At 47.6% G+C, this 27,649-nt stretch overlaps 2 protein-coding genes across 2 annotated transcripts in view; both read left to right on the plus strand.

Moving 5' to 3' along the window:
* The window catches only part of UHRF1 (ubiquitin like with PHD and ring finger domains 1), a 65,161-nt gene extending 56,973 nt beyond the window's left edge, over nt 1-8,188 (plus strand). Inside the window, exons 20-21 of the mRNA XM_090289409.1 lie at nt 2,269-2,367; nt 5,490-8,188. Of these exons, the coding sequence (XP_090145535.1) occupies nt 2,269-2,367; nt 5,490-5,636 (246 nt within the window). The 3' untranslated portion in view covers nt 5,637-8,188. The remainder of the gene's footprint in view (nt 1-2,268; nt 2,368-5,489) is intronic.
* A 4,423-nt stretch (nt 8,189-12,611) lies between these two features.
* Nucleotides 12,612-27,649, plus strand: part of KDM4B (lysine demethylase 4B) — a 135,802-nt gene continuing 120,764 nt past the window's right edge. The window contains exon 1 of the mRNA XM_090289413.1: nt 12,612-12,727. The gene's annotated coding sequence lies outside the window, so the exon portion shown is untranslated. The remainder of the gene's footprint in view (nt 12,728-27,649) is intronic.

Genomic DNA, 27,649 nt, shown 5'->3' on the forward strand with positions numbered 1-27,649 from the left:
ACTCAGTTGTAACGTTGTCCCGTAACTGAAGGCTGCAGGTTTGATTCCTGGTTGGGGCACCTGCCTAGGTTGTGGGTTCTATCCCTGACCCTGGTGCATACAGGAGGCAACCAATTGGTGTTTCTGTCTCACATTGATATTTCTCTCCCTTCCTCTGTCCCTTCCTCTCTCTCTGAAAGCAATGAAAGAATGTCCTCGGTTGAAGATTAAAAAAATTTATTTTTCAATTATAGTTGACATTCAATATTATATTAGTTTCAAGTGTACAGCATAGCAGTTAGACGTTTATATAACTTATGAAGTGATCCCCCGATAAGTCTAGTAACCACCTGGTAGTATACATAGTTATTTTAATATTATGCCTGTAATTCCCTGTGCTGTGCTTTACATCCCCATGTCTGTTCTGCAAATGCCAGTTTGTACTTCTTAATCCCCTTTACCTTTTTCACCTCCCATCAATTTGTTTTCTGTATCTGTGAGTGTGTTTCTATTTTATTTATTTATTTTATTCTTTAGATTTCACATATAAGTAAAATCATATGGTACTTGACTTTCTCTGTCTTATTTCTTTTAGCATAAACTGTGATGTTCGGTAGGTTAGATGTATCAAATGCATGTCATTATCCATTCATGTTGCAGATGGTAAAATTGCATTCTCTTTATGGCTGAGTAATGTTCCATTGTATATATGTACCACCTCTTCTTTATCCATTAGTCTATCCAAGGACACTTGGGTTGCTTCCATATTTTGGCTATTGTAAATAATGCTGCACTGAACATAGGGATGCATATACCTTTTTGAAATAGTATTTTGGATTTTTTTTTTTTTTTTTTGATAAATACCCAGAAACGGGATTGCTGGGTCATATGGTAGTTGTGGTTTAAAAAAAATTTGAGGACTCTGCATACTGTTTTCTATAGTAGGTGCACCAGTCTGCATTCTCAGCAACAGTGCACGAGGGTTCCCTTTTCTCTACATTTTCACCCACCTTTGTTGTTTGTTGATTTATCAGTGATAGCCATTCTGACCGGTGTGAGGTGTTAGCTCCTTCTGGTTAATTTGCATTTCTTTGATGATGAGTGACATTGAGCGTCTTTTCATACTCTGTTGGCCATCTCTATGTCCTCTTTGGAGAAATGTCTATTTAGGTCCTCTGACCATTTTTTATTTATTTATTTTCAGAGAGAAGGGAAGGGAGGGAGAAAGAGAGGGAGAGAAACATTAATGAGTGAAAGAAACGTTGACTGGATGCCTCTCTCACGCCCCCAACTGGGGACCAGGCCTGCAACCCAGGCATGTGCCTCAACCAGGAATCAAACTGGTAACCTTTTGGTTTGCAGACTGGTGCTCAATCCACTGAGCCACACCAGCCAAGACACCTCTGCCCACTTTTAATCCAGATTGTCTTTTTGGTGTTAAGTTGTCTGAGTTCTTTACATAAATATTTTTTAGATTTTAACCCCTTATTGTATGTATTGTTGGTGAATATCCTTTTTCATTCAGTAGGTTGTCTTTTTGTTTTGTTGATAGTTTCCTTTGCAGTGCAAAAACTTTTTTAGCTTAAAGTAGTCCCATTTCAGGGTCCTTAATTTAATTCCACCTGCAGAATTTCTTTTGCTATGGAAGGGAACATATACACAGATCCTGGGATCTGGATGTGGCATTTTGGAGGTCATGGTTTAGTCGGCCACATGGTCTTCAGGTCACCTTCTCCACAGATTGTTCTCTGACCACCTGCATTTTGGTTTGGCCCTTCCCAGGCTCCCTGCTGTACTTCCCAGTACTGTTGTGACATTTCTGTCTTTTTTGTTTCATCTTCACCCTCCGCCCACCGACAGGGCTCCAACCTCTATGAGGGCATAAGATTCTTCTGTTTAATCCATTGCTGAACCCTGGTGCCTGGGCAGCACACAGAAGGGGCTCAGCACTGTTTACTGAGAAGTCCAGATCTGTGCCTTCAGATTACACTGATGAAGTGTAATCTCTTGACCCTGACCCTGGGTATCCCACTCAGCACCATCGAAGCTGTGACCCTGGCTGGCTCTGCTCACCTCTCGGTCCCTGACAAGGCTGGCACCTGTCTGGGCCTCTGCTTTCTCATCTTAAAATGATGATCACAACCGTTGCTGTCTCCTTTGGTGGGGGTAGGAGGATGAAATTAGGGGACCCTAGCAGGGAGCCCTGTTTTCTGAGGATTCCCTTCAATGTGGTTGTTCACTCTGGTGTAAGGCTCTGCTGGTCTAACACACCCTCTTTTCTGGTTTTAGAAATTCCTGAGTAAAGTGGAAGAAATGTTCCAGTGCATTTGCTGCCAGGAGCTGGTATTCCGCCCGATCACGACCGTGTGCCAACACAACGTGTGCAAGGTGAGAGGAGCAGGCCTGGGAGCTGGGCTGCCACACAGCCAGCACTCTGCATGGGCTTGTTGGCCTGGCTTCCTTACATGCCTGGCTCCTGGCCCTTTGCAGGGCTTCAGTATCTATTTTTCGAGTAGCCTCGATTATAGTTGCCTTCCGACCTTCATTGAGGGATCCAACTGCCCCACTTCTCTGCTTTCCCGCCTCCTGTGCCTCCCTGCTGGTGTGGAATCAAAGGCCAGCTCTTTGCCCGGGCCACCGAGCCCACCTGGGCCACCTGGCACTCTAGTGTCACCTTGCCTCGTGACTCCAGCCACATTGGCTCTTTGCTGTGCATTGGCTGATCTCTCCTCTCTCTGGAACACTCTCCTGTAGCCTCTCATATACCTGGGGGTCCAGGGTGGGAGAGGACAGGTAGCAGTCTTGGCCTGATAAGAAACTATAAAGCAGGCAGTAGAGGTGTGAAGTGCTTGTTTCCTAGAGGAGCAGAACGAAGGCTTCTTGGAGGAGGAGGCCTTAGCCTCTCACCTAAAGAGGGGCTCTGGGCAGCATCCCAGGCAGACAGAAGGGCATGTGTAAAAGTCTGGATAGGCAGGTATGTCTGAACAGCTCAGGCCAATAGAGGATGTGGAGCTAGGAGGGGGGCCATAGGCTCTTCCTGGTGGTCGGTCTCAGGAGGGAAATGATATGATTGAAAGAGAGATGAGGGGGTGAGATTAGACCGGAGTCTCCCCCCTCAGCACTGTGGACATTGGCACTGGAACATTCTCTTGCTGGGGAGGGAGTGTTCTGGACACTGAGCGGTTGAGCAACCTCCCTGACCTCCACCCATTTGATGCTAGGAGCTCCCCGAGTCATGACAACTGTAGATATTCCCAGACATGGCCCAGTGTCCCCTTGGGGGCAGAATTGCACAGTTGGAAAGCACTGGTCCGTGTAAATGGTTTCTCTGCAGTGTTTTCTGGCCAGAGTCAATCAGTAGGAACTTAAGGGCAGTGCAGGCAAATGGCGTTAGAAGGGACTGTCCCTGCCTCTTAGTCACCCTTAGTCTCTGAGCTGCTGGTGAATTTGTTCTCCACCCTGGCCTTGGGGCTGTCTTAGTGCCTCAGCTGTCACAATAGGGGAGGGACTCAGAGAACTCGAAGCAGTTTGGCCATGAGGGTCAGGCTTTTCTGCTCTTGGGCCATGCATGTCACATGGGTTCTGTGACCTGGAAGAGAGGCTCAGGATTGGCAGAAGACAGATGAGGGCTTTGGAGTCAGAGGCCAGGGTTTGACCCTCTTCCAAGCTCTGTCCCTCCCATCCTTGGAAAGTCACTTAACTCTCCTTGTCTCAGTTGCCCCTTGGTGAAAAGGGGTATAGCAGCACTTTCCTGGCCTGCTTCTGGCTCCAGGTGACCCGTGCTGAAGTGCTGTACGCAAGCATGCACATGGAGGCGTGAGATGGAGAGGGAGCTTCCAAAACGTCAGGCCTGGCTAGCGCTGCAGAAATGGACCAGATTAATAGGGTTTCAGGGACTTAGCATCTCAGTGGTCGGTCATGTGTGTCATAAAGTTTCAAGACTATGAAGGAAGAGGGTACTGACATTTATGTGTCTGCCCCATCTGTCCATGCAACTGGAGTTAACATCTTCCAGAACCTCAGCATGTGAGGAGTTATGGGAAAACGACCCTCTACCCTGATGTCCCAGCATCTGATTTTTTCATTCTATTAAAGTGTATTATTGTGGTAAAATACACATAACATACAATTTTCCATCCTGAACATTTTTAAGTGTATAGTCCAGTAGTGTTAAATAAATTCATATTGTTGTACCACCATCCCCAGCATCCCATCTCCAGAACTTTTCCATCTTTCCAAACTGAAACTCTGTCCCCATTAAACACTTAACTCCCCATTCCCTAGCTCCTGGCTCCTACCTTCTACTTTATGTCTATGCATCTGACCCCTCTAGGGATTTCCTTTGAGTGGAATCACACAGTATTTGTCCTTCTGTGTCTGGCTTATGTCACTGAGCGTCTTCAAGTTTTGTCCATGTTGTAGCAGGTGTCAGAATTTCCTTTTTAAGACCAAATAATGTTCCATTGTCTGAATGGACTGTCCTCTCTGTACCATTCATCCGTTGAGGCACAACTTGGGTTGTTTCCACCTTTTGGATGCTATGAATCATGCAGTAATCTAGAACCTGATTTCTGAACATGGACCCTAATTTTAGTTGTGTTGAGTAGAAAGAGCTACCTTTTGTCTCTACAATCAAGGCTATAAACTTTATGGTGAAAAGAAAATTCAGGAATGTATAAAAAGGGAAACAAAAAACTCAATGTGCATCTGTGGTTGAATGTGCTGTGGCATCAGCAGGCTTTCCACTGGGTTGACATTTACTCCCTTACCCACTTGCCTGATGCAGGTAGGTGCCTGCATACCTGTGTGCATTGTCTTGTCCAGGTGGGTGGTGTCTTCCCTGTTTCTCTGATTGGGAAGTTGGCCTTCCAGGGCCTGTCTGCTTCATAGCTGTCTCCACCTGGCTTAATTTGAACCCAGAAGTTCAGCTCAGTGCCAGAATTTCTTTCTTTCCCACTTTATTCTCATTGATGCATATTTATTTTTGGTCACCTACTACGTGTCACATCCTGTGCTTGGTACTGCAGGGGTGAACAAGACATACCTCCAAATCACAAGAGCGTCTGGTTTATTAGGGGTAAATATGTTAATAAACAAGATGATGGCAGAAGACAGAAGGTGCTGTTTTAAGGCAAACAGGAGATGATAGGACTGGTTGTGGTGGGGATGCTTTGCGTAGCCCAGGGGCATCAGGGAGGGGTCTTCTGAGGATCTGACTTGAGCCAAGTTATGAGTGACAAGAGAGCCAGAGGACAAACCTGTAGGTGGTGTGACCTGTAAGTGCCAAGGCCTGGGGCCAGGATGAGCTTAGAGTCTTTGAGGGATCCTGAGGAAGTCAGGCTGGCAATGGGTGGTGAGTGGTAAAAAGTGAGACTGAGGAACTCGAGGGCTCTCTGGACCCTGTGAGAAGTCAGTAATTGCTCTCAACTCTGTCACTGGGAACTGTGGGTGGCCAGGAGCGGCCCTGCTGACATGGACAACATGTCTCACCTTCCTGCACTCTCTTGTAGGATTGCCTGGATAGATCCTTCAGGGCCCAGGTGTTCAGCTGCCCTGCCTGCCGCTATGACCTGGGCCGGAACTACGCCATGCAGGTGAACCAGCCGCTGCAGGCAGTCCTCAACCAGCTCTTCCCTGGTTATGGCAATGGACGGTGATCCTCAAGCACTTCTCGCCGGGCGTTTTTTAAAAACGCATCAGAGGCGTCCTTGGCCCCTCTTGATTTTTAGTGGGCTTAACTTAAACATGTAGTTTTTCCTCTACTCCCTAAAAAGCCTTGTCTTCCTGATTTTGTTTTGTTTTTTTAATCTATAAATTTTCAGGAATGTGTATTATGGCTCAAAGAAAAAAAGTTAGACTGCTCAGTTTTTATGTTAGTTTTAAAAAAATATATAAAGCCTGCAAAACATATCAGCAAAAAAACAAACAAAAATTTTTTTTATATGTCAAAATATTTTAAATAAATAAATTGCCTTTTAGTCTTGGAGTTACAGCCATTAAGTTTGATTGAAAAACCAAGTATAGCAAAGTGCAACAAGGGCCATGTGATTGATTCCATGGCATATACAACCCAAGTCTTTCATGCAGGGCAGCAGCCTTACTCAGTGACCGAAAGAACAAAAAATAAAAAAGACTAAGAACCGGCCAGCATGATGTAAACACTGTCCATGATGGGGCCTTAGCGCTTGGTCTAATGCTGGTGACTTCTGTAGCCCTCTCAGGTGCTGCAGTCTGATCTACCCACTGGAGTCATAGGCCAGTCGCCTGAAATATTCTCCAAGATAGGAGATGACCCTAGTTCCTATGGCTTCCATGTCTTCTTGAAGAGTCCTGGACTCAGCTGCACCTCTTTTCCTAACAATCATGAGACGTCTGTGACAGATATAGGCTCGACGGCCTCTGGATAAAGGGCTTGGAAAGTGGGGCCATGCAAAGTTCGACCACAGCCCAAGAAAACAAACGACTTATTCTCAGAGTTGAAGAAGCTCTCTCAGAACTTGAGCATAATTGGGCACTCTCCAGTACCCATCTGGATTAATGACAGTGCCTCTAGTGTTGATGTAGACCCCATGGACATGGAACACACTCATCTTCCACTTCCCTTGAGCCCATTTTATGACCTTTTTTGTATCAATAAAGTCAAGGGATTCACATTCTTTTCCCTGATCTGCTGCATACAGTTCCAGGAGATTGTCGAGATTTTGAGTTAATACCAGGGCTGCGTTTTCCACAGGTGAAGAACAAACCAAAATAGCTCTTTCCAGAGTCTGATCTTTGACTCCAAGCCATGGAATACTGCGTATAAAGAGTCCTTAAAAGATGTACAGTATCATTTTTATTATTAAGTGAGTTTCTGAAAAAGTCCTGGGCAACTTGAACAAGATCCTTGGTTTTCTAGAGATGTAGCTCAAATATTTTCCTATCTTCTTCTAGATACTCAAAATCCGGGCAGCAGTCAGTAATGCCTGAATTATCTCCTTCCAGGAGCTCAGGGCTGAAACCTCAGGTGCAACCACAGCAAATGCCTCTCCATCACCAGCACAAGTTCTCCAGTTTTTTTACTTTCTAAGTGTGGATACAGCGTCCTGGGCTTTCTGGTGGGGGTTTGCCATTACACGAACCTAAATTATGAGCATCAGAGGCCTGGCTTTCTGAAGCCATCAAGTTTCTACTTGTGTTTGCTGCAAATGTCACCAGAGTTCTACCCCCACCCCCCAATTTTTTTTTTTCTGAAGATGGAATTAGAAATGACTTGGCCTGAAGGCCACTCATGTTCCCAATATCAAGTTCTCAGAGGTTCCTGCAAGAAGGTGTCGACTGCCTAGGTGTGTGGGCTATACTTCCTGACAGCATTTTATGCCAAAACCCAGCAGGATGGTGCCTGGTAGTGGCCCTGGTTGTGGTGTGGCCCTGCTGTCATCCATCAGGACATTGTTGAAAGGGAAAAAGGAAAAAATCCCGTTCAGCCCACTTTAAACTCTGGCCTCAAAGCCATCCGCCACCAGTTGGCTTCCATGGGTAAGACCTGCAAGTAGAGACCTGTGTCCCTTGAGCAGAGTTGAAACCACACAGAAGCTACCTCCTATGGACTGTCCTCTCCGTGGGGCTGGGTGCACAGCCAGATGCTGTCCGATTGGAACGCCACAGAAGCAGATGCACAAAGCCATGTTCAAGTGCCTTTGGTTCTTTCTTTCTAAACAGGGCTCCTTTTTTAGCACTGTATTATTGAAAATGCCAGCCAGATTCTCAGACCGGTCAGCCAGTTTTTTCCAAAACTTGGTGAGTGTTTGGGGATGACTTGAGTTTTGTCCTTCCTTTAAATTGAATTTTCAGCTTGCCAATTGGGAATTACAAGAGGAAATTTGTTTTAAAAATAAATACTTTTTCTAAATGAGATTTTTTTTTGTAGTTACTGTACATGTACCAAGAAATCTATAACTTAGGAGCTTTTTTTGAATTATTTGTTAAATTTTTTTTGTTTTTACAAACTACCAAAGTTTGCAGCTTATACCTCAACAGAACAGGAATATTTTAAATCACATAACTGCAGACAAACTGGACCAATATTGTTTGAAGTTTTTTTCCTCTTTATTATTAGGTTGTTAATGTATTAGGAAGAAATGACAAAATCCTGTGTAGGCATTTTCTAAAATGTTCAATATTCTTTGTCCAGATTTTAGATTCTCAGAATAAATGTCTTTTACAGATGCATTTGGTTTTGTCTTTCCTATTTGCAAATCGCTTTGTAGCCTACAAGACACTTCTGTTCCTATTATTTCATTTTCTCTTCACAAAAACTCCAGGAGACAGACTAGGCAGGTAGCATCATCCCCATTTTGCAAATGAGAAAATGGAGACCCAGAAGATCAAAGTGAAGGGCAGTGGTTCTAACTGCTGCTCAGGAGGGGTTTGACTTTGACCTTTAAGGGGTCAGCAAACTATAGCCATGGGGTCAAATCCAGCCTTCCACCTTGGAATGGGGGTGGTCACTTATTTTCACTAAGATGGGTGCTACTGTCCTTATTTACATTTGAGGAAACTGAGGCTGCAGTTGTCCTCCACTGGGAGACCAGCCCAGGCCATGAGTGAGTGTCACCAGCCTGAATCGTCAGCCAAGAACTTGAATGACCCTACAAGGGGTGTCTGCAGGCCTGGGGAAATTTGGGCACTCTGGATGTGCAGAGATTGATGACCTGAAAAGCTATTTCCAACATAAGTCAGAGGCCAAGGATGAGGGAACATACTAGTGCTGAGTTCTGCAGAAGCTATCTATATTAACATATTGCCCGCGCCTTTTATTGATGGTCAGGTAATGACACGGGCAGATCTGATTTAATAAAGAAAGTTCTGCCTCTTTGTTCCTTAAAATGTATCGAATCCTTGAAAACATACTCAATACAAGGAGGCAGTCACAGTGATCATATGTGATCTCATGAAATCTCTAATACATGAGAGACTGATTAGTGATGCTGGGGCCTGGGTTGGGGAGAGGTGTTAGTGGAAGGGTGCCGGGCTTTTGGGATGATGAAAATGTCCTGAATCTGGTGATGTTTGCACATGCCTGTAAATATACTATAGTCTATCGAATGTACACTTCAAATGGGTGAATTGTACAGTATACAAATTATATCTCAAAAATATGTCACATGTAGATGTGAAATAAAAATAGTAAAGATAGTAATGAGAAATGGAAGAAGGTCCACAGTGTTTCCTCAGGTGGGCCCTACACAGGGACAGACCATACTGAGGGGTTTATTATCAAGATTGTGGAATTTTGGATGTTTCATTTTCAAAGTTAGTGTTACTGTTAAAATTAGCAAAACCCCAGAAAATGTATTTGTGAAACCACTATGCAGAAATAATCACAATATTAGGTATGTTTCTTTCTGGTAGGTTAAAAAAATATTTTTAAAATAGCTTTATTGAAATATATTTCATGTTGCCATAAAGTTCACCCACTTAAAGTACACTTAAGTGGGTTTTTAGCTTGTTCACAGAATTGTGCGACCATCACTACTATTGAGTTCCAGAGGTTCTCATCCCTCCAAAAGCAACCCTGCTCCATTCCTCAGCCCAGCAACCATGAATCCTCTCTCTCTCTCTCTCTCTCTCTCTCTCTCTCTCTCTCTCTCTCTCTCTCTCTCTGGATTTGATTGCTCTGCACTTTTCAAATGTATGGAATCATGAAATACTCCGTCTTTTGTGGTCTCATGTTTTCGAGGTTCATCCACATAGCAAGTGACTCCTCGTGGCTTAGTCATCCATTGTGTGAATGGACTGCATTTTCCAATCCATCTGGTTGACTTTGAAATGTAAAACTTCCTTCTTTCCTTCCATCCCAGGTTATAAAATTAATACACAATCCCTTTAGAACATTTGGCAACTGACTACATGAAGAAAAAGTCACAATACATAATCCACCCAGAGGGTTACCATTTTCAGGCTTTCTTTGTACATGCATATGTGTTGGTACTGTAATGTTCAACCTCAAAACAGCACTCCAATAGTTTTGACTCAGCCATTTGTAAGTGAGGCATAGAGAGGTTAAGTGACTTACCTAAAGATATGGCAAAGGCAGGGTACATGTATAGTTATATAGGTTTCATATGTAAATTTAAAGAACAAAATTGGAACAATGCTGTTTATTTTGCCTTGTGCTTGGGTTTTATATGGATTTCAGTTCATTTATCAAGTAGCCACTTTATCTAGCAGCTTGGTAAACATGTGCGTGTGGTCTGGTGTTTGCATATTTGTGTCTGCTCATAAATGTGAAACATGTTACATATGTAGCAACATGTGCTTGGAGTGAAATGATGTATCTTTACATCCATCTCTATCTTTCGTTAATGCATCAGACACCTGGGAGTGGGAAGGGAGTCTGTAAAGTTCGAGGTATTTCTTGGTTCCACACCTTGCCCATTGGGGTAGGTGAAGACCAGGTATGTAGAAAAAAGATCAGGCCTCAGGCTGTTTGAAGGCCATTCAGTACCAGAGCACCTCCTGGCCTTGTTTAGGGAGAGATCCCCAATGGTGAGATTTGCACCTGTCTGCAAAGATGTAGAGAAAACCAGGGCAATTAAGTGTTTTCCCCAAACTGATTTGCCCATTGAAAATTCTGGGAATGTGTCCTTTCTACTTTGCATATGACAGTTTTTTAAATAGTGGTGATTATAATTTTTTTTCTAACATTTTATTATGAAGACTTTCAAATAAAAATTCAAAGGAAAAAAGTCTTTCTAAGCAAAATAAGAAAGTTGACAACTTATTTAGGTGCCCCAATAATAAATTAAAATTTCAGAGTCGAGTCCAAACACCTGTAATTAATGGTCTAATATGATAAACTTGGAAGTAGGGGAAAAAGTTACACGGGCGCACGCACACACGTGTGTGTGTGTGGCAAATTCCTTTGCATTTTTGACACTGTTACTGTTATCAAATTCCATTTCTGTCTTTCCCACTAGTTAGGGAGGTTCTTGGGGGCAGTTACTATTTCCTATTTTTTAAGTTATATTTTAACTACATGAGGAATATATGAAGATGAGCCCATGAGGATTAAAAACACTCCAGAACAGACCCAAGTCCTCACCAACTCCCTCCCCCGCCTTTTTTTTTACCAACACGGATTTCTTCTGTTCCCAAAGATTTCTTTCAGTTTGGAGGTGGCCTTTTTCTGCGTGTTGACACAGGTATGTGCCCTTAGAAGCCACATGATATTGGTTTTTGTATGTTTTTTTTTTCTTTTTGAGTACAAAATCCTGGATCCTTCTGCAGCTGCTTTTTAATGTCTGTAGGGGATAGTTCCACGACAGTACATGTAGTTCTACCTCCTTTTTCATTGCTACATAGTTGGTATTCCAGAGTACCTGTGCCCCAAGTTACTTAGTCCGCGAGGACAGATATTTAGAACAAAACTTGTAAACAATTGTGTATAGTATTACAGCAAGCATCCTTGAACCGTGCAAGTTCTGGTACCTTTCTCAGGGTACATGACCTCCAGGAATATAGTGTAGATGCACTGAAAACGTTACTAGAAAACGTCTAATTGCCACCTTTATACTGCTCCCTCCGAAGTGGGGGCGTGCCCACATCTTTCCGACATGCAATTAATGATGATAGTAATAGCAAACCTCAATTAAATAACTATGCAAAGCCACATGGTCAAACCTTTACTGCCTCCTCCCACTTAATTCTGGCAACATTCTCAGGAATTGGGGCAGACTGTGTGTGTGTGTGTGTGTGTGTGTGTGACCATAATATCCATTTCACAGGACAAAACAGGCCCAGTGACACTGGCTGGAGGCCACTCACGAGGAGGCGTGGAGCCCAGCTGAGCTTTGCACTTAGGTCAGGTAACACCCAACTCCTCGCCTCCCTTAGGTTTTAGGGAACTCGGGGGAAGGCACCTAACTTAATCCGAAGGTTTTGCCTCCTTGCAAAGATTTGATTGTGATGGAAATGAACTTGGTTAATTTTGGAGGGGGAGGGGAGCGTTTACTTGTCTTTTTATTTCTCCTCAGTTCCTCAACTTTGCAAAATGGGATGCGTTGGGGTATGCTTCCTAACTCTGGATTTTGCGAACTGGGGAACTCAGCGCCCAAATTCCGGGTACGGGTCTCGAACCTCATCGCGCACCTCCCTGACAGGGTGATGAGGTTGTGCAGGGTCTCACGTACTCAGCTGCCGCCTGATAACAAGGGCGGGGCCAGAACCTTGATTGGCATCCATTTCAGCCATCCCGCGTCTCAGGCTGACCATGCAAGCCAATACCCGCTTGTTCCCCTGCGATCCCCGAGGCGTCCTTGTCGATCCGAGGCCCAGCCGCTGTCCGGTTGGTCGCGACCGCCTTGGCTGGCGTGCACCACCTCCAATGAAAACGAAGCCGGTCAGCGGGCACGTGGGAAGGCGCTGGCGTGTCCCCGCCTCCTGGCCAATGGGGAGGCGAATCCGGCGCCCGTACCCGCCCAATCGAGACTCGCGGGAGGCGGCCCGTGCGATGTTGATCGGCCCGGCGGAGGGGAGGGGCGGAGCTGTCAGCGGCAGCCAATGGACACGCGGGCGTGGGCTTAGGGGCCAATGGCAGCCTGGGCGGGGCTGCCGCACGTCCTCATAAGCCCCGCCCGGGGCGCCAGCGGAGGGCTCGGCCGCCAGCGACCGAGCGGGGCTCGGCCCGAGCGGTACCAGGGGTTGAGACGCCGAGGGCGGGGAACGCGCGCCGCTGCTCTGGATCGGTCCGCGCGCACCGTCTCAGGTGAGCCCGCGGGAGGCAGCCGCCGCATCTGAGCGCGGGCCTCGCCGCCGCTGCCGCCCCTGCGCCACGCCGGGGGCTGCGGGCGCCCAGGACTCGAGGCCCAGGCCTCGGGTGAGGCCTGCTCTGGCCGCGGTCGCCGTGCTTTGTCCCGGCCCGCGAGGAGTTTGGGGGCGTTAACCGCCCGGCCCGGGGCGCCTGCTGGGCCTAGGGCGGGGGCGGCGCGGCCGGACAATGGTGGGGCCAGGGGCGGGAGGCGGGGGCGCCCTGCCTGGGCTTGGGGAGCGCGGGGGCTGGGCCGGGGCGTCAACGCCCGCCCCGCACAAAAGATGACAGTGTGGGTGGCCCGGCCTGGCCTGGTTCTGTTCGGCTGGCCCTTCTATTATTCACAACGCTCCTAATAATTAAAAAAATAATTATTATAATAGAGAGACCCCAGGCCCTGGTTGGAACCCTCCTGCATTTCCGGCCCTTTGGGCACGCGGGGTTAACTGGGCGCTTCCTAGGGATGCCCCCCGAAATACCATCATTACATCCCACTCCCCTCTCCAGTCATCCCGCAGTGCCATCGCGGCTTCCAAACTTGCCTCCCATCTTTGTGAACCCCCCCGAAAATAAGCATGCGATCTGGATTTTTATTTTTAAAATATTTGTCCACTTGCTATTCACATCACAGATTCCAGACGCGTCCCCCCCAGTCCCTCCCCCTCCCAGCTCCATCGCCATCTCGAAGCCCCCCGCTTCTCTGTAGCAATAAATCGTGGAACTGCTCCCGCAACGAACCCCTGGGGCTGGCCTAGCCACCCCCGTGGGAGCTGGGGACAGAGTTCTCCTGAAAGAGACCTGTTCTGGTATATTGAAGGGCTGGGTTTGGGCTGGGTGGGCGCGACGGCACCAGGGGGGCTGGGGTGTACGTCCACCTGGGCAAGGTGGAAGGTTTTGTAGGGGATTTTTTTCCCTGGGGGCGGGGGAGGCGTGGACTGCGCCTTGGTGTGTCCCATCTGTTTTTTCCGGGGATTATCCTTTTGTTTTAATAATTCAGGTGCACCTGGGGAACTATTTCCCGAGTTCTGTTCACTGGAGCCCAAGATCCTGTTATATGTAAAGAGTGCATCCTTTGCCATGTGTTTCTGTCAATAGCATTTATTCAGCAAACTCCTTTGGGTCCCACAGGGTGCTGGCACTGTCTTAAGGTCTGAGGATGCCTGCCTCAACAGTCGTTTATCTGGCTGCCCCCAGGTTGGGGAAAAGCCCCTAAAACGGGCTGATTAAATGACTCCTGTGGGCTTTTATCACCTCTGCCTCCATGCAAGAACTAATGATTCCCTAATTCTCAAATAATATCTTCCTTAGGAGGCATGGGAAGGGTTTCTCAACTCACTGGTCAGTCTTTTCTTGGCATCTTTGCAAAATCAGTGGACAGCATTTCTTGTCTTTGCAGTTTGTTTTTTGGAACCTAAAGGACTGAGTGTAAAAGTCGTGGAGTCAAATCGTGATTATCTGAGTAGAGGGTTTCTGAAACTCACTGGCCCTCTTTCTGTGCTTCTGATTGGATGTTTGGCAGATGTGCTGTCCATGCAGGGTGCAGGAGACACCATGAGGGTCAGACCACTCTTCCCTGGGGGAGGTCACTTGGGGCGGTAAGGGGTTGGTGGAGGTGTGGTTGCACAGATGCTCCCAGGTGTTGCACTGGGTATGCAGGTAGCTACTGTGTCGGGTGCTTCATGTAAGTATGTGCATGTATGTAGTTGTTGAGACTTGAAATGTATGCAAATCTTAGTAATGATTGACTTTCTTGCATTTTTAAATCCTTGCCTCTTTGGAAACTGGGCTGCTAAGGAGCCATTAAATGCTGGGTTGTTCAGGACCCCACCTCGCCTTTGTTCTACTTTTCTGTTTCCTGGAAACGACCCTTCCTCAGTCCCAGTGCCTTCTTGTAGGAGCCCTCTGGGGCAGTCAGGGGCCCTCTGTGTCCCTCCATCCATCCCCCAACCCTCTCCACTCTGCCTGTATTTGATCCTGCATCTCTGCCTCCTCTACTGTTTTCTTGTGTTCCACCCCTCTCCGCTGGCTAGTTCATCAGAGCCTCTGCGCTGGAGAGCCCATTTCTGTTACTTGGTTCCATCTGACACCTGTGAAGATGGGCACTGGGGATGTTTGAGTGTTGAGGCAGGTTTTGAGGAGTCCCTGACTTTAAGTGGGCTTTGGATCTAGTGAGGGAAAGTAGGGGTGTGGTCACAACTGTGATAATGGTGTCGAACCCAGTGACCTCTGGGCTGGCTCATGGAGCAGGCAGGGTGAGGTGATAGGTGATGAGGGATGGAGGAGGGGACCACGTGGTGGGCAAAGGAGCATTTCTGATTGTCATGCTTCTGGGGGTCTGGATTCAGAGCCTCGGGGTGGTGTTTAGAGCTGTGTGACCTTGGACCAGTCATTTTCTCAAGAACAAAATGGAGTGGTCACTAAACCTTCCCAAGTGTGGTTGAAGTGTGGAGAGTAAATGAACTGCAGGCAGATGGCAGGATTACGAGGGTTCTGTATACCTGCTGGGTCACCACCGCACCTCACTGAGGTTTCTGGCTCTGCCCCTCCAGGGCTATAGCTCTTACTGCCCTGCCTCTGGGTGCTTCTGTTCCTGGCTGAGGATGTCAGACAGAGGAGGACAGGGGCTGAACCTGAACTCCCTCCTGACCTGCTGTTCTTGGCAGTGTTCTTGGCTTTCTGTTTCCTTCTTCATTCCCCACATAGACTTCTGCTTCTCAGGGTCTGCATTCAAATCACTCCTCTGGGGCAGGTCACTACATGTCTCTGGGCCTTGCTTTCCTCATTTGTAAAATGGGTATAAGGAGAACCCAGCCCCAGTAATTGTGAGGATCAAAGGGGATGAAAGGCTCTGAAGTGCTATGCATGGCGCCAGGGAGCTGTGAACCCCAAGCTGATATATTACTGCTGAAATGCTATCTGGTTTTACTCTGGTCTACCCCTCTGCCCTGCCCACACTGAGGTTAGATTATTCTCAGTGAGGAGCTGTCCTGGGCACTGTGTTGAGCAGCATCTGTGGCCCCAGCCCACTTGATGTCAACAGCACTTCCCCCACCTCAAGTTGTGACAACTGCATTGTCCCAGACATTGTCCAGTGTCCCTGGAGGGTATAGTCACCCACAGGTGAGATCCTCTCACTTAACCTTTAACACTGCAGCAGCCTGATATTTGACCATGTCCCCTATGTACCTCAAATTCTAGTTCCCTTTGCCCCCTTCCTCCTTCCACTCTTTAATAGGGTGAGGTTTGTATTGTATTGTATTTGCATATTCCTGGCCTGGCTGTCCAGGTTCTTCCAGACTGTCACTCTTTATTTTCCCCACCCCCTTCCCAGCCTGCAACTTTCACCCTCTCCCTCTCCAGGAGAGAAGTTCAGAGACATACTCATGCCACCTGAGTCTTGCCACCTGTCCATGACCCTGTTTGTGGTGTGGGGGTTTTCCCAACTGTTCTTGGCCTCTGATAATCCATAGGTCCCTTATCAAGACTTTCACACCCTCCTAGCCACCTACCTTTCCCTGTCAATTTGCTTAACAGTTGTTCAGGACTTGAAGGTAATTCACTTCTTTAATCTTTTCCTCTTCCTGAACAATTATGTCGATGAAATCCTTGGACTTTTGATGCACTAGTTGCAGATACTTTGACACAATAAAATGAATTTAGCTGTGATGGTTTTTAAAAAGTTTGTATCTCTTCAATTACTAAGGCCCAAGTGGATCAATGAATTGATTTTGTTGTTGTTGGATGAATTTGGTTTTGAGTTTATTCCCCGCTTTGAGTTGGCCTGTGTTGGGAACATCTTGTTGGTTAGAAAAGGTGCCCTGACTGTCTTTTTTCACTCCTGCTCACTCAAGTAGCATTAGAACCTTTAAAATTAGCCTTCCTCTGCTCAGAATCCTCCACTGGCTTCCTCTTTTCCTCGGCAAAAATTTCAGACCCCTTTCCGTGGCCTCCCTACTCTTTGCTCTGTGGCCCTCTCCTCTCTTGCTGTCCTGTACCACTCTCCCTTCCTGTGCCTGCACCCCTTCAGTCTAACCAGCTTACCTTCCTACTCTTCCCTGCCGCAGGACCTTTACACTTGCTGGTCCTTCTGCCGGAGTACTGTTCTCTCACATCTCTACTCAGCTGGCTCCTCATCTTTTAGGTCTCAACTCAGAGTGGTCATTCCTGACTGTACTGCCTGAATTCACCCTTCCAACCACCCTCTCTCCCAGCCTGCCTTTTCTTCTTTACACTCAGTACTACCAGAAATGCATATGAATCTGATTATGTATTTGTCTGTCTCATTCACGAGGGTAAAGTTTTCCTGTAAATGGTCAGAGAGTAACTATTTTCATATTTGCATGTAAGATGGCTTCTGTTCCAACTATTATACTCTGCTATTGTAGTGGAGATGAGTGGGTGTGTCTGTGTTCCAATAAAACTTTACTTATGGCCCTGGCTGGTGTGGCTCAGTGGATTGAGCGCTGACCTGTGAGCCAAAGGGTCGCTAGTTCGATTCCCAGTCAGGGCACATGCCTGGGTTGTGGGCCACGTCCCTAGTCGGGGGCACACGAGAGACACACACATTGATGTCTCTCTTCCACTCTTTCTCTGTTCTTCCCCCTCTGTCTAAAAATAAATAAAATCTTTAAAAAAACCTTTACTTAATGGACACAGAACTGTGAATTTCATATACTTTTCACATGTCATGAACTGTTTTTCTCTGATTTTTTTTTTCTCACCCAACCATTAAAAACACCAAAACCATTCTTAGCTTGTAGGCTGTACAAAAACAGGTGGTAGGCTGGGTTCAACTCGCAGCTACAGTTTGTGAGGGTGTGAGATCTATGCTATAGAAATGATGTCTGTCTTGGATGCTGCATATCTCCTGGCACACAGTAAATGTGTGTTAGATGAACGAACTTCTACCTTTTATGTCAAAGCATTATTTTTATTGCTTTTTAGAGAGAGAGAGAGAGAGAGAGAGAAACATCGATGTATTGTTCCACTTATTTATGCGTTCATTGGTTGACTCTCATAATGTGCCCTGACCAGGGACCGAACCCACAACCCTGGCATATCAGGACGATGCTCCAACCAACTGAGCTACCTGGCCAGGGCTCTTACATCAAAGCACTTAAGAGTCATAGTCTATACTTTTAAAAATGGCTTGTGGGTTGTTTTGAGGAGAATTAAAAGTGCAGGGTATGTAAGAAAATGCTATGACTCCATCTACACAAAAAACCTCATAATAAAGGAGAGGGAAAAAAAGAGTCGACATAAACAGGCAAAAACGTTGCTGTTTGCGATGCCCAACTTTTTCATTCCGCTTCACTCCACCCCTTTTACATTGTACCCCATCAGAAGATTGGTAAGGAGTATACCCAGCCTTAAGAGTTTGTTTTGGCTTGGCAGAAGCTGAGGGTTTAACAGGAAGACAGTTTCCCAATAATCTGTTTTTGTAAGCATCTGACCCATCTGTTTTACCAGTACTAATGCCCCTGGCGGAAGGGGTAAACGTAGTCCTAGGGGTTTTTTTTTTTTGCATGGAATACTCATGAAGAGGTGGCTTTCGTGGTGCGACACTTGAACTTTGTAGGGTTAGTGGACGATGAAGTGGCTGTGGGTTGGGTGTGAGGGGATTTTACCGCCCGTACTTCCTTGGCCTCACTCCTCTACCTTGATTTTTCAGAGCGAAGACTGGCTGATGAGTGATTTTTGAGTTAAGCAGATCTTTAGCATCTCAGATTTGGTACTGTCCTGAGACTGTCCTGGGACTTGTCAAGGAAGTGCACCAGTAATTTACAGTTATGGCTTTTAAATTTCTTTTTTTAATTGTTCTATTACAGTTGTCCCAATTTTTCCCCCATTGCTATTTTTTTATTTTAACTTTTTTAATTGTTGCTCTATTACAGTTGTAGTTATGCCTTTAGTTGATTGAAATAAACAAGCTGCAGAAGGCTACTCAGAACTTCTTGGCCTGATAAAGTTGCCTGTCTTTTTTTTGGCTTGTCTCGGTCTTCCTCTTCCTCTCCGTCTCCATCCATCTCTCCCTTCCCTCCCCTCTTTTTTTTGTTCCTCCTCAGTGGTTCCAGTGGACACAGGGGGTTGATGAAAAGTTTGCATTAAGCTTTCTTTGCCCCATGGGTGAGCTATGCCTCTTGAGTTGTGACTCTCCAGGGTAGAGGCCTTGACTATATTTGTTCAGTGGACAAAGAAGAACAATCAGAATGCTAGCCGCTGAGGGCTACAGCACTGAATGGGTCTCCAGGCACAGAACAGAACAATAACCAATGTAGTGTTAGGCTTCATTGGCTGGCACTATTGATGGCAGTTAGGGTTCTCAGACAAGCCTGTACAGCAAGCTGTGAAGGGGTGGGCACTCATCATTTGTCCCCAGTGCCCACTTCCCTTCTGTTTTTGCATTTGGACCCAGTTGACAACGCCTTCTGGGCAGGTATGGGTGGAGGTGGGCCTGCCTTCATGGTTTCATGGCTGCTGCTTCCAGTCTCGGGGGAGAGAATGTGGAGAGAAATGATTCATGTAAAATGAGCTGGCAGTGGATCCGGAACTGTTCTTTGTGCACAAGAAGCGAGAGGATGGATCAGGAGGCCTCTTCTGAGCAAGAGCCAGCCTGAAGCCTGCAGCAGGCGCAGTGACAGCCTGACAACAGGGGCATACCGGGGATCCCCAGACAAGTGAGGTGGAACCAGGCTGTGTGCTCAGCCAGAACTCGGGACCCCAGCATGCTCAGTGCCCTATCTTCACTTGGACAGCTCCAGATTTGCTAGCTGGGTACGCTGAGTCAAACAAAGCAGGGGACAACTTGCCTTAGCTCCACAGGGTACTTAGCTCCAATGGGAGGTTGTGTAATATTGCTGCTGGCCCCTTCACATTCCTGCTGTTCCCCATTCTCTTTTTAAAATTCCATCTTTCAGGGTTGATGCTAAGTAGAGTGAGCTTCCTATCTTAGGTCAGTGGCTGCATGGATCTGATTATCTTGGTCATGAGTCAGTCAAGAGAGAGAGTTGCTCCCTCTCTAGCTGGCATGTGAGTAAAGCCCTTGGAATTTAAACTCTTAATATATTGCTTTATTCCAACTCCATCCCCCTGAGGAAGAGAAGGGAGCCGGTAGAGAAAGCTAATTGACACCTTTTTGGAAGATAAGGCATCTCATTTCACTCCTTTCCTGGGCAACAGCACGTGGAAGCCACAGAATGGTCTTGGCTATTTTGGTCTCTTCTTGTCCTTTCTGTACCAAAGGTGAAGTGGAGCCCATGTCTGAGCTAAAGGCTGATGAGCAGTGTTTGTTCATCGAGGAACTGGCTCCTCTGCATGTCCAGCGCTCTCACTGGACCCCATGGAAGGAGGGACAGGTGGTTGGATGGACAGATAGGGTTGGATGGACAGATAGAGCTCAGTAGCCGCTAACAGAGCTACAGCAAGTGGATGTGGTCAGGTTCAGGCTGACCTTTGCAGGGACGTCAAGCAGAGTAGCCTCAGTGATGTATCACTGGACTTCTGCAAACTCCCAAACCATGTCATCCTTCAGCTTCAAGGCAGAGATAGACAATTGAGAATGGAAGAAGGCCTCTTGTGTGGTTCTGGGCACCAGTGGCTTATTTTTGTGATTCTGGCTGGGCTGTGGCTTTGCAGTTGACACACAGCCAATGGACATGTCCCCAAAGCCCTGGGTCCAGCTGTGGGTGTCTGCCATTACCTAGTTGAGTGTGACAGTTGTTGAGCCTTTGAGCATGTGTCTATGTGCTTGTGATGGCCAGGTGAACAGTGTCTCCTGCCCATAGGGTCATGCGGACATGGATGGAGCAGGGCTGGGGAGAGCAGAGGGAAAGGTGGGGGCCTGGGGTGGGAGCAGAGCAGAATTGCAAAGATAGATGGAAATCAAGCCTGTGGAAACAGGGGTGAGGCGGTGCTTGTGGCTCAGGTGGTGACCAAGGAGGCAACAGAAGAATTGTTGTTTGAGCTGAGTCTTGTCATCGTGGGTAATGGTGAGCTGGTGGGCAGAGGAGGAGGGGCATTTGGAGGGGACACTGGGGACTGTGACCTGGGAGACCCACATGGAAGAGCATAGAGGAGGCAGAGGAAGCCAGAGGAAGCCTGTCTGTCTCTGGAGTGTCTCTGGGCCTCCCTCCCACTGCCAGGCTCTGAGGGGTTAAGGGGAGCAGGGGCAGCAGATCTGCCCTCAAGGAGCTTAGAGTCTGGTTGATGAGGCAGAACAAAGTCCAGTTACCAGGCATAGCCACATGACAGTTGCCCAATGATTGGCTCTGGTGTACTGATTAGAACGCTAATTTTTTAGAAGTGGACAATTTAGTGGTCTTTAGAACATTTACAGAGTTGTGAAACTGTCACCAACATCTAATTCCAGAACATTTTTGTCACTCCAATAGGAAACCCCATACCTATTAAACTATCTATCATTCCCCACCTCCCTCCTCCAGTGCCTGGCAACCGCTCACCTACTTCCTGTCTCTGGATTTGCCTGTTCTGGACATTTCACATGAATGGAATCACACACTATGAGGCCTTTTGTGTCTGGCTTCTCTCGCTGTGCATCATGTGTTCAAGGTCTGTCCATGATGTAGCGGGTGTCAGTGCTTCACTCCTTTTTTATAGCCTTTTTCCTGCCCCTTCTTTTCTCCAAACTGTCTCAAAAGTCTAAAATTCCAGGACTGGAGTGTGCAGACTGCTCATCAAGCTGACCCCCCAGGCAGAGACAGCACAGAAAGCCTTTGTGGGGCTACATTTTGGGTGCTGAGGCAGGGATGGGTCAGCAGAGGGAGGTAAAAATCAGGGAATCTGTGGTGCTGGGTTGTAGGTTTGGGGTTGGTTCCCAGGAGGAGGGAAGTCTGGCATGTCAGGCATGATGCCCCAGCTCACCTGCAGGAGACGCCCAGGCTGCCCTTAGCACAGGCAGGTCATAGACTCCAGTGTTCAGTGGTGAGTCTTCACTTCTCTGCCTTTGTCTTCCTCTAGCCCGGGGTGGGCTGTGCCTGGGCCACTGGAGGGTCCCTTGAAGGACCTCCCAGTGCAGCTACTGGGCCTCTGTGTAGTCTGCTCCATGGAGCAGTGTTGTCCCAGCCCTTTCACTCTGGATTGTCTTTTGTGGCCAGTATGCTCTCCTGGGAGGCAGCGCTGAGGCCTCCCTGCCCCAGCGTTCACCTTAGACAGGGTTGGAAGGGGGTGTCCTGGTTCCTGTCTGCCCTGGGGCTTGCGTCACTCCTCCTGGCCTGATTGGCCGTGCACAGTCTGAGCCCCGAGTGGGCCTGCCTGAGACCTCTATGTGGCTCAGAGGAAGATCCTTCTTTCTGAAGCCCCCTCAGTCGCACATACCCCCCCCATATGTCTGGCCAGCAGGTTTGAAAGTGAGCTGCCTCCCCAGGCCACTTCCCTTTCCTGGTCTGTCTTATCTTGGCTCTGACAAGATTGTGAGCTGTCTCTTAGAAGGCAAGAAGGCAGCAGCCGCCAAGTTCTAAGCACCCCTGTGGCCCCGTCAGAGCCCCCAGGAAGCCCACTGGCTATGAGCAGCCCTGTGGGTGGACTTTGGCTCCTGCCCTGGCATCTCCCCTCCCTGATAAACAGGTACCCGCTTCCCTCCAAGGCTAGTGATGTCATTGTGCCGGCTGACCACAAACCTAAATGTGAGAGCTGGACCAACAAAAACCTCAGGAGAAGACACAGACAAAAGTATAAACCGATGGCTGAGGCAGTTCTGTCCACAAGGCAGCCTCATGCGTAATTTAAAATTTTTCTAGTAGTGACATGAAAAGGTAAAAAGAAGCAAGTGGAATTAATTTGATTAATTATTTTATTGAATCCAAATATCCAAAATATTATTGTTTCAACATGTACCATATTTTTCGCTCCATAAGATACACTTCTTTTCCCCCAAAAGTGGGGGGTAAATGTCGGTGCATCTTATGGAGCAAATATTGCATCACAGACCATGATGTGTATTATCTGACCTGTCAGCGGTGGTGACAGCTGTTAGAAGAGGAAGCGGTGGGCCCACGTGAAACCCCTGGGGATGCTTAAATGCCCCACTTTACTGCTGAATCTCAGGGCGTCTGGTCAGTAGGAAGATAGCGAAGAAAGTGATATCGGTGATGACGAGCAGCTGAGCTTCATAAATTCTGGCACTAGCAATGATGAGTTCTTGGGGTTCCCAGAAAACTAGAAGAGTGCTTGAACCTTAAAGGCTCTCCTCATTTGTTAATGACAGTGATGATGGTTCTTAATATGGCTGTTGGCTGCTGTTCACTTTACATGGTTGAAATATTATTGTTGTATTTTATTAAATATTTTAGTACACCACTTGGTTCAGAATATATTTTTTCTTATTCTCCTCCTCTAAACCTAGGTGCGTCTTATAGTGCGAAAAATTTGGTAATCAGTATAAAAATTATATTTCACACTTGACATCTTGGTGTATTTTACACTTGACATCCTGGTGTATTTCACATTCTGACACCCTGTGTCTGTTTCACACTTGAAATCCTGGTGTATTTTATACTCAGCACTGCTGCAGTGGGCCTCCACAGACTGGTCCTTGGGAAGACATCTATCTCTGGATGAGCTGAGTGTTTTGATGGGGTCAGGGATGCTATAAATGGGTGTGCCTAGCATTTAATGGAGGCTGGCCACTTCCCAGCCCATCAGAGTTTCTGGATCTATAAGCCTCTAGCTAGGGAGATGAGACAGACCCAACACAAACCAACTACAGCTATGTGACGGGTGAGTGAAGAGGTTGAGACCCACCATGGTGGAGGGAAGCTGAGGGAGACCCCTTGGGGGGGCCAGGGAGTCCCTGAGGCTTTCGTGGAGGTGGTGGGAATGAAGCTGGTGCTTGGAGGAGAAGGAGGCTATGGGTCTGCTTGGACAGCACAGATGACCTAGGGGAGGACAGGGGCTGACTCCAGGAGGGCTTGTGTTTGGGGGTGTGATGGGGAAGTGGGAACAAGCTGAAAGCCCTGGATGTTGGGCTTGATGGCCAGCCCGTGGCTATGGCTGTGGCCCAGTCCTTCCTGTGGACCCTTCCATGCAGCTTCTTATCTTTGAGAGGAGCTCGAAACTGTGTCCTGGCAGAGAGGGCAAAGGGTACTAAGGCCTAGCCCATGGCAGTGCATCTGTGGCATGAATGCTGGCCATAGTTGGGACTTGAGATGTTTCTGTGAAGGGAATTGGGGAAACCTGGAATGCTGCTTTGGCCATAGGAAAGCCCAGGAGAGAGACTCGTGTACAAGCATAGTGGTTTGGAAATAACATCCCACAGCTGCAGACTGATCTTTTTTTTTTTTTTTGAGAGAGAGAGAGAAGAGGAGAGAAACATTGATCTGTTGCCCCACCCATTTATGCATTTATTGGTTGCTGCTTGTGTGTGCCCTGACCAAGAATTGAACTGGTGACCTTTCACTTTGTGGGACAGTGCCCAACCAAGTGGGCCACACCCAAGTGAACCACACTGGTTAGGGCTGCAGACAGTTTTAAGTGGCATGGGGTCTCGAGGTGGAATGGCTGAGTGGGATTGGCAGCTAGAGGTTGGTGTTCATGCAGTGGGCCTGCCTGAGTTCAGATGCTGCCTCTGCTGAGTCTGTGTCTTTATTCTAAAATGGGGATGACAGTGGAGGTTTCTGCTTCAAGTGTGGGTGAGATTAACTGAGTTAATACGTGAAAATCCCTTAGTGAAGTAGTTCCTATTGATTCTGTCCCCAGGGGATACTAGGCATTGCCTGGGGACATTGGTGGTTGTCACATGGGGGCTGTTCCTGGTATCCAGTGGGTAGGTGTCAGGAATGCTGCTCAACCTCCCACAGCACTCAGGATGTCCCCCCAACCTCCCCAAGAATGTCCTGATTTTGAGCACCTGGCCCAGAGATAGCCTTCAGTAGATTACAGTAATGCTTTTTCTCTGGGCTTCTGTTCTTTCCTTGACTGTGAATCAAGGTATTGCAATAGAAGCTTCTAAAATTATTTCCACTTCAGAACAGCCCATGGCTTTTGGTGCTGCTGTTCCATATTTCTGCTGGGAAGGAAGTTAAGGAACAATTGAGGTTATTAGAAGCCATCTTGAAAATAAGTTGGTATTTCTTCTGGAGTTTCTTTATTTTAATGGGGCAGGTAGCAGGTTTTGACAGGATTTTATGGACCAGGAAGCCAGATGGTGTCCTGGGGGATGCTGAACTGGAGGGAGACAGCCCCGCTGGAACTCAGAGCCCTGTGGCCTATTCTGAATGCCTCTTCAGGTTTTTTCCTCCAGTGACCTTGGGGTTTGATGTGGAGCCACCAGTGCAGAGCACTGTGGTCCTGGGTGAATGGTGCCTCAGACCTGTGTGAGGGCTGGGGTGGAACTGTAGATTTGCAGACTGACTCCTGGCAGTGAGAGGACTGGGTTAGGTTTCGTGTCCTTCAGCTGTCTCTGTTTGAGCTCAGGTGTCCTAGGTGCGGCCGCCATGAGACCAGATACTTGGAGATGCTGCCTCAGTGTTCTAGCCCCCATTGCCTGAAGTCCCAGGTCTCCTGGATTCATTAAATTGGCAGTTAGCCAAAAGAAGTCCTGAAGACTTTGTGATCGGCCAAGTTGCAGTGGCTGTTCTCCTAAGAAGACTCCTAGAGAGATCTTTCATTATAAAACTAATTCATCTTCACGATATAAAAATCAGCAGTTACAGCCAGGCAAAAGCAAAACAATTCAGGCTCTAGTAAGCTGCTGACATGTGTGTTCAGTCCATATGGAATTTGTGCAGGTCCCTCTATGTGGTCTTGGGGTCCAGTGGTTGCTTTAGGGTTGACAGGATATTTTCCTTGCCCTGAGAAGCTGATGTGGTCATTGAGGAGGCAAGGATCCACTTGTGGTTCTGGTGATGTGGCTCTGTGACCAACAGGTTAGGGGGTCCTGTCACATAGGCTGTGCGCCTGAGAGTGCTGGGACCTCAGCGTGGCGAGGATCAGGCAAGAGCGAGGGAGCAGGCATTGCTCAGTGACCTTGACCCCCTATGCACTGTGCAGGTGAGAGGTGAGAGTGCATGCATGAGACCGGAAGGCTGGGCCTGCCTGATCGAGCGCCACACTCCCATTCTTCTGCCTGTAGTGTTAGCTGAGAACGTTCTTCCCCAGGTCAGTGGTTTGGCACTGAGCCTGGGCTGGGCTCTGGGATAAACTTGAGTTGGGGCTGAAGGAGGCCTGGCAAGAGTGGGTGTCTCAGAAAACTGCCAGAACCCTCAGCTTTTTGTGTTGGAGCAGTTCCACAGTGACTTGACTGGCTTAGAGAGAGCCTATTCAACTCTGATTGGTCCCCTAAATGCTGACATTGCTCCCTGAGGTGTGGGTGAGGCTGGCGGGGAAACAGTAAGGGCTGTGGAACTTGGTAAAGTCTTCCCTGGAAAGGAGGGCTGTCCTGGGTCTTGTACCAACCCCTAGGTATAGGAACCCCTAGCAGTCCAGGCACTCAGGAAGGCCAGAGGACTTTTAGGGGGACAGCATCTCTGTGGCTTCCAAGGGGCCTCCTGGGCCTCATACTGAGGCAGCGTTGGGTTTGAAGTCTGGAGCCAGAGTTCACCATGGGTCTTGAGCTTCCAAATTCTGTCATTGACACTGACTCGGGGTGAACAACACAGGTGCTTTGGGCCCTGGTGTCCTCACGTACTTCTCTTGCCAGATGATGGTGCGCAGTAAACGGAGCAGTGCACATTCATAAGTACTCAGTATGGAGCTGTCACCCCTGCTGCCAAGTAGAAGCTTCAGTGGCATTCTTACAGCCGGCTGAATCCACCAGGCCCAACTGTGCAGAAGACAAAGGTATACTACACCCCTGATGGCTCAGGAGTCTGTTGTTAGATGTCTTTATGTTTATTGCTCCAAGCTAGGTGCCAAGTAGCCAGCAAGAAACAATGGCCCCTTTGTAAAGACAAGAGAGAGATTTGATTGCAGAACTTGAGGAGTGATGCTGCTTTAACTGGGTGGACATGGAAGGCCCCTCCCAGGTAACATTTGGGCAGAGATGTGAATGACTCGAAGGTGCTAGCCATGAGAAGATCTGGGACATGAAGCTCCATGGGGAAGGACAGACAGCATATGCAAAGGTCCTGAGGTAGAAACGAGCGTGGCATGTTTGAGGATGAGAAGGAGGCTAGTGTGACTGAAGTGTGATAGCTAGCAGAAGAGTGCAATAGACCCTGAGATTCAGAGGCCAGACTGAGTGGATCCTGCACTTAGGCTGTGGTGAGGCAGAGGGAAGCCTTGAGAGGTGGCGATGATGTCAGAGATTTATGTTTCAAAAGACGCCTCTGGTGGCTGTCAGGAGCAAAAGCAGGGCGGAAACTCCAGCCATCATTCAGATGAGCCATGACCCCATGACCACTGCTAAGAAGGTGGTCTGGTCTGAGGGTGAGGCGGGCTGAACTTGGGGTGGGTTGCTAGGCCTCATAAGTAGATTGGATGTGAGGGAAAGATGAATCAATTCTGACTCCCAGGTTGGAGCAGCTGGTTTCAATCCCCAGATCCACCACTTCATCCCCATTGTCCTCTGTCAAAATTAGGAAATTGACTTGGCCACAGCATACTGCAGTCTCACTGAGATTTCACCATTTTTATCATACACTCATTTTTTGTATGTCTTTGTGATATCTTATTCCCTGTATAGATTTGTGTAGCCACCATTACAATCAAGATATAGAACTGTGCCTTCGACATGAACAAAGTTCTTTGTCCTCCCCTTTCAAACTCACCCCAACTTCCTACCCCCAGCCTCTGGCAACCACTTGTCTGTTCCTATCTCTATAATTTTATCATTTTGAGAATGTTAGGCGACCCTGCATCGTATGTAACCTTGGGGGCGTGACTTTTCTCACTTGACATCCATCCCGTTGTTGTGTTTTATCAGCA

Source organism: Furipterus horrens, unplaced genomic scaffold, assembly GCF_987537825.1.
Source record: "Furipterus horrens unplaced genomic scaffold, mFurHor1.1.pri manual_scaffold_10, whole genome shotgun sequence".
Taxonomy (NCBI): Eukaryota; Metazoa; Chordata; class Mammalia; order Chiroptera; family Furipteridae; genus Furipterus; species Furipterus horrens.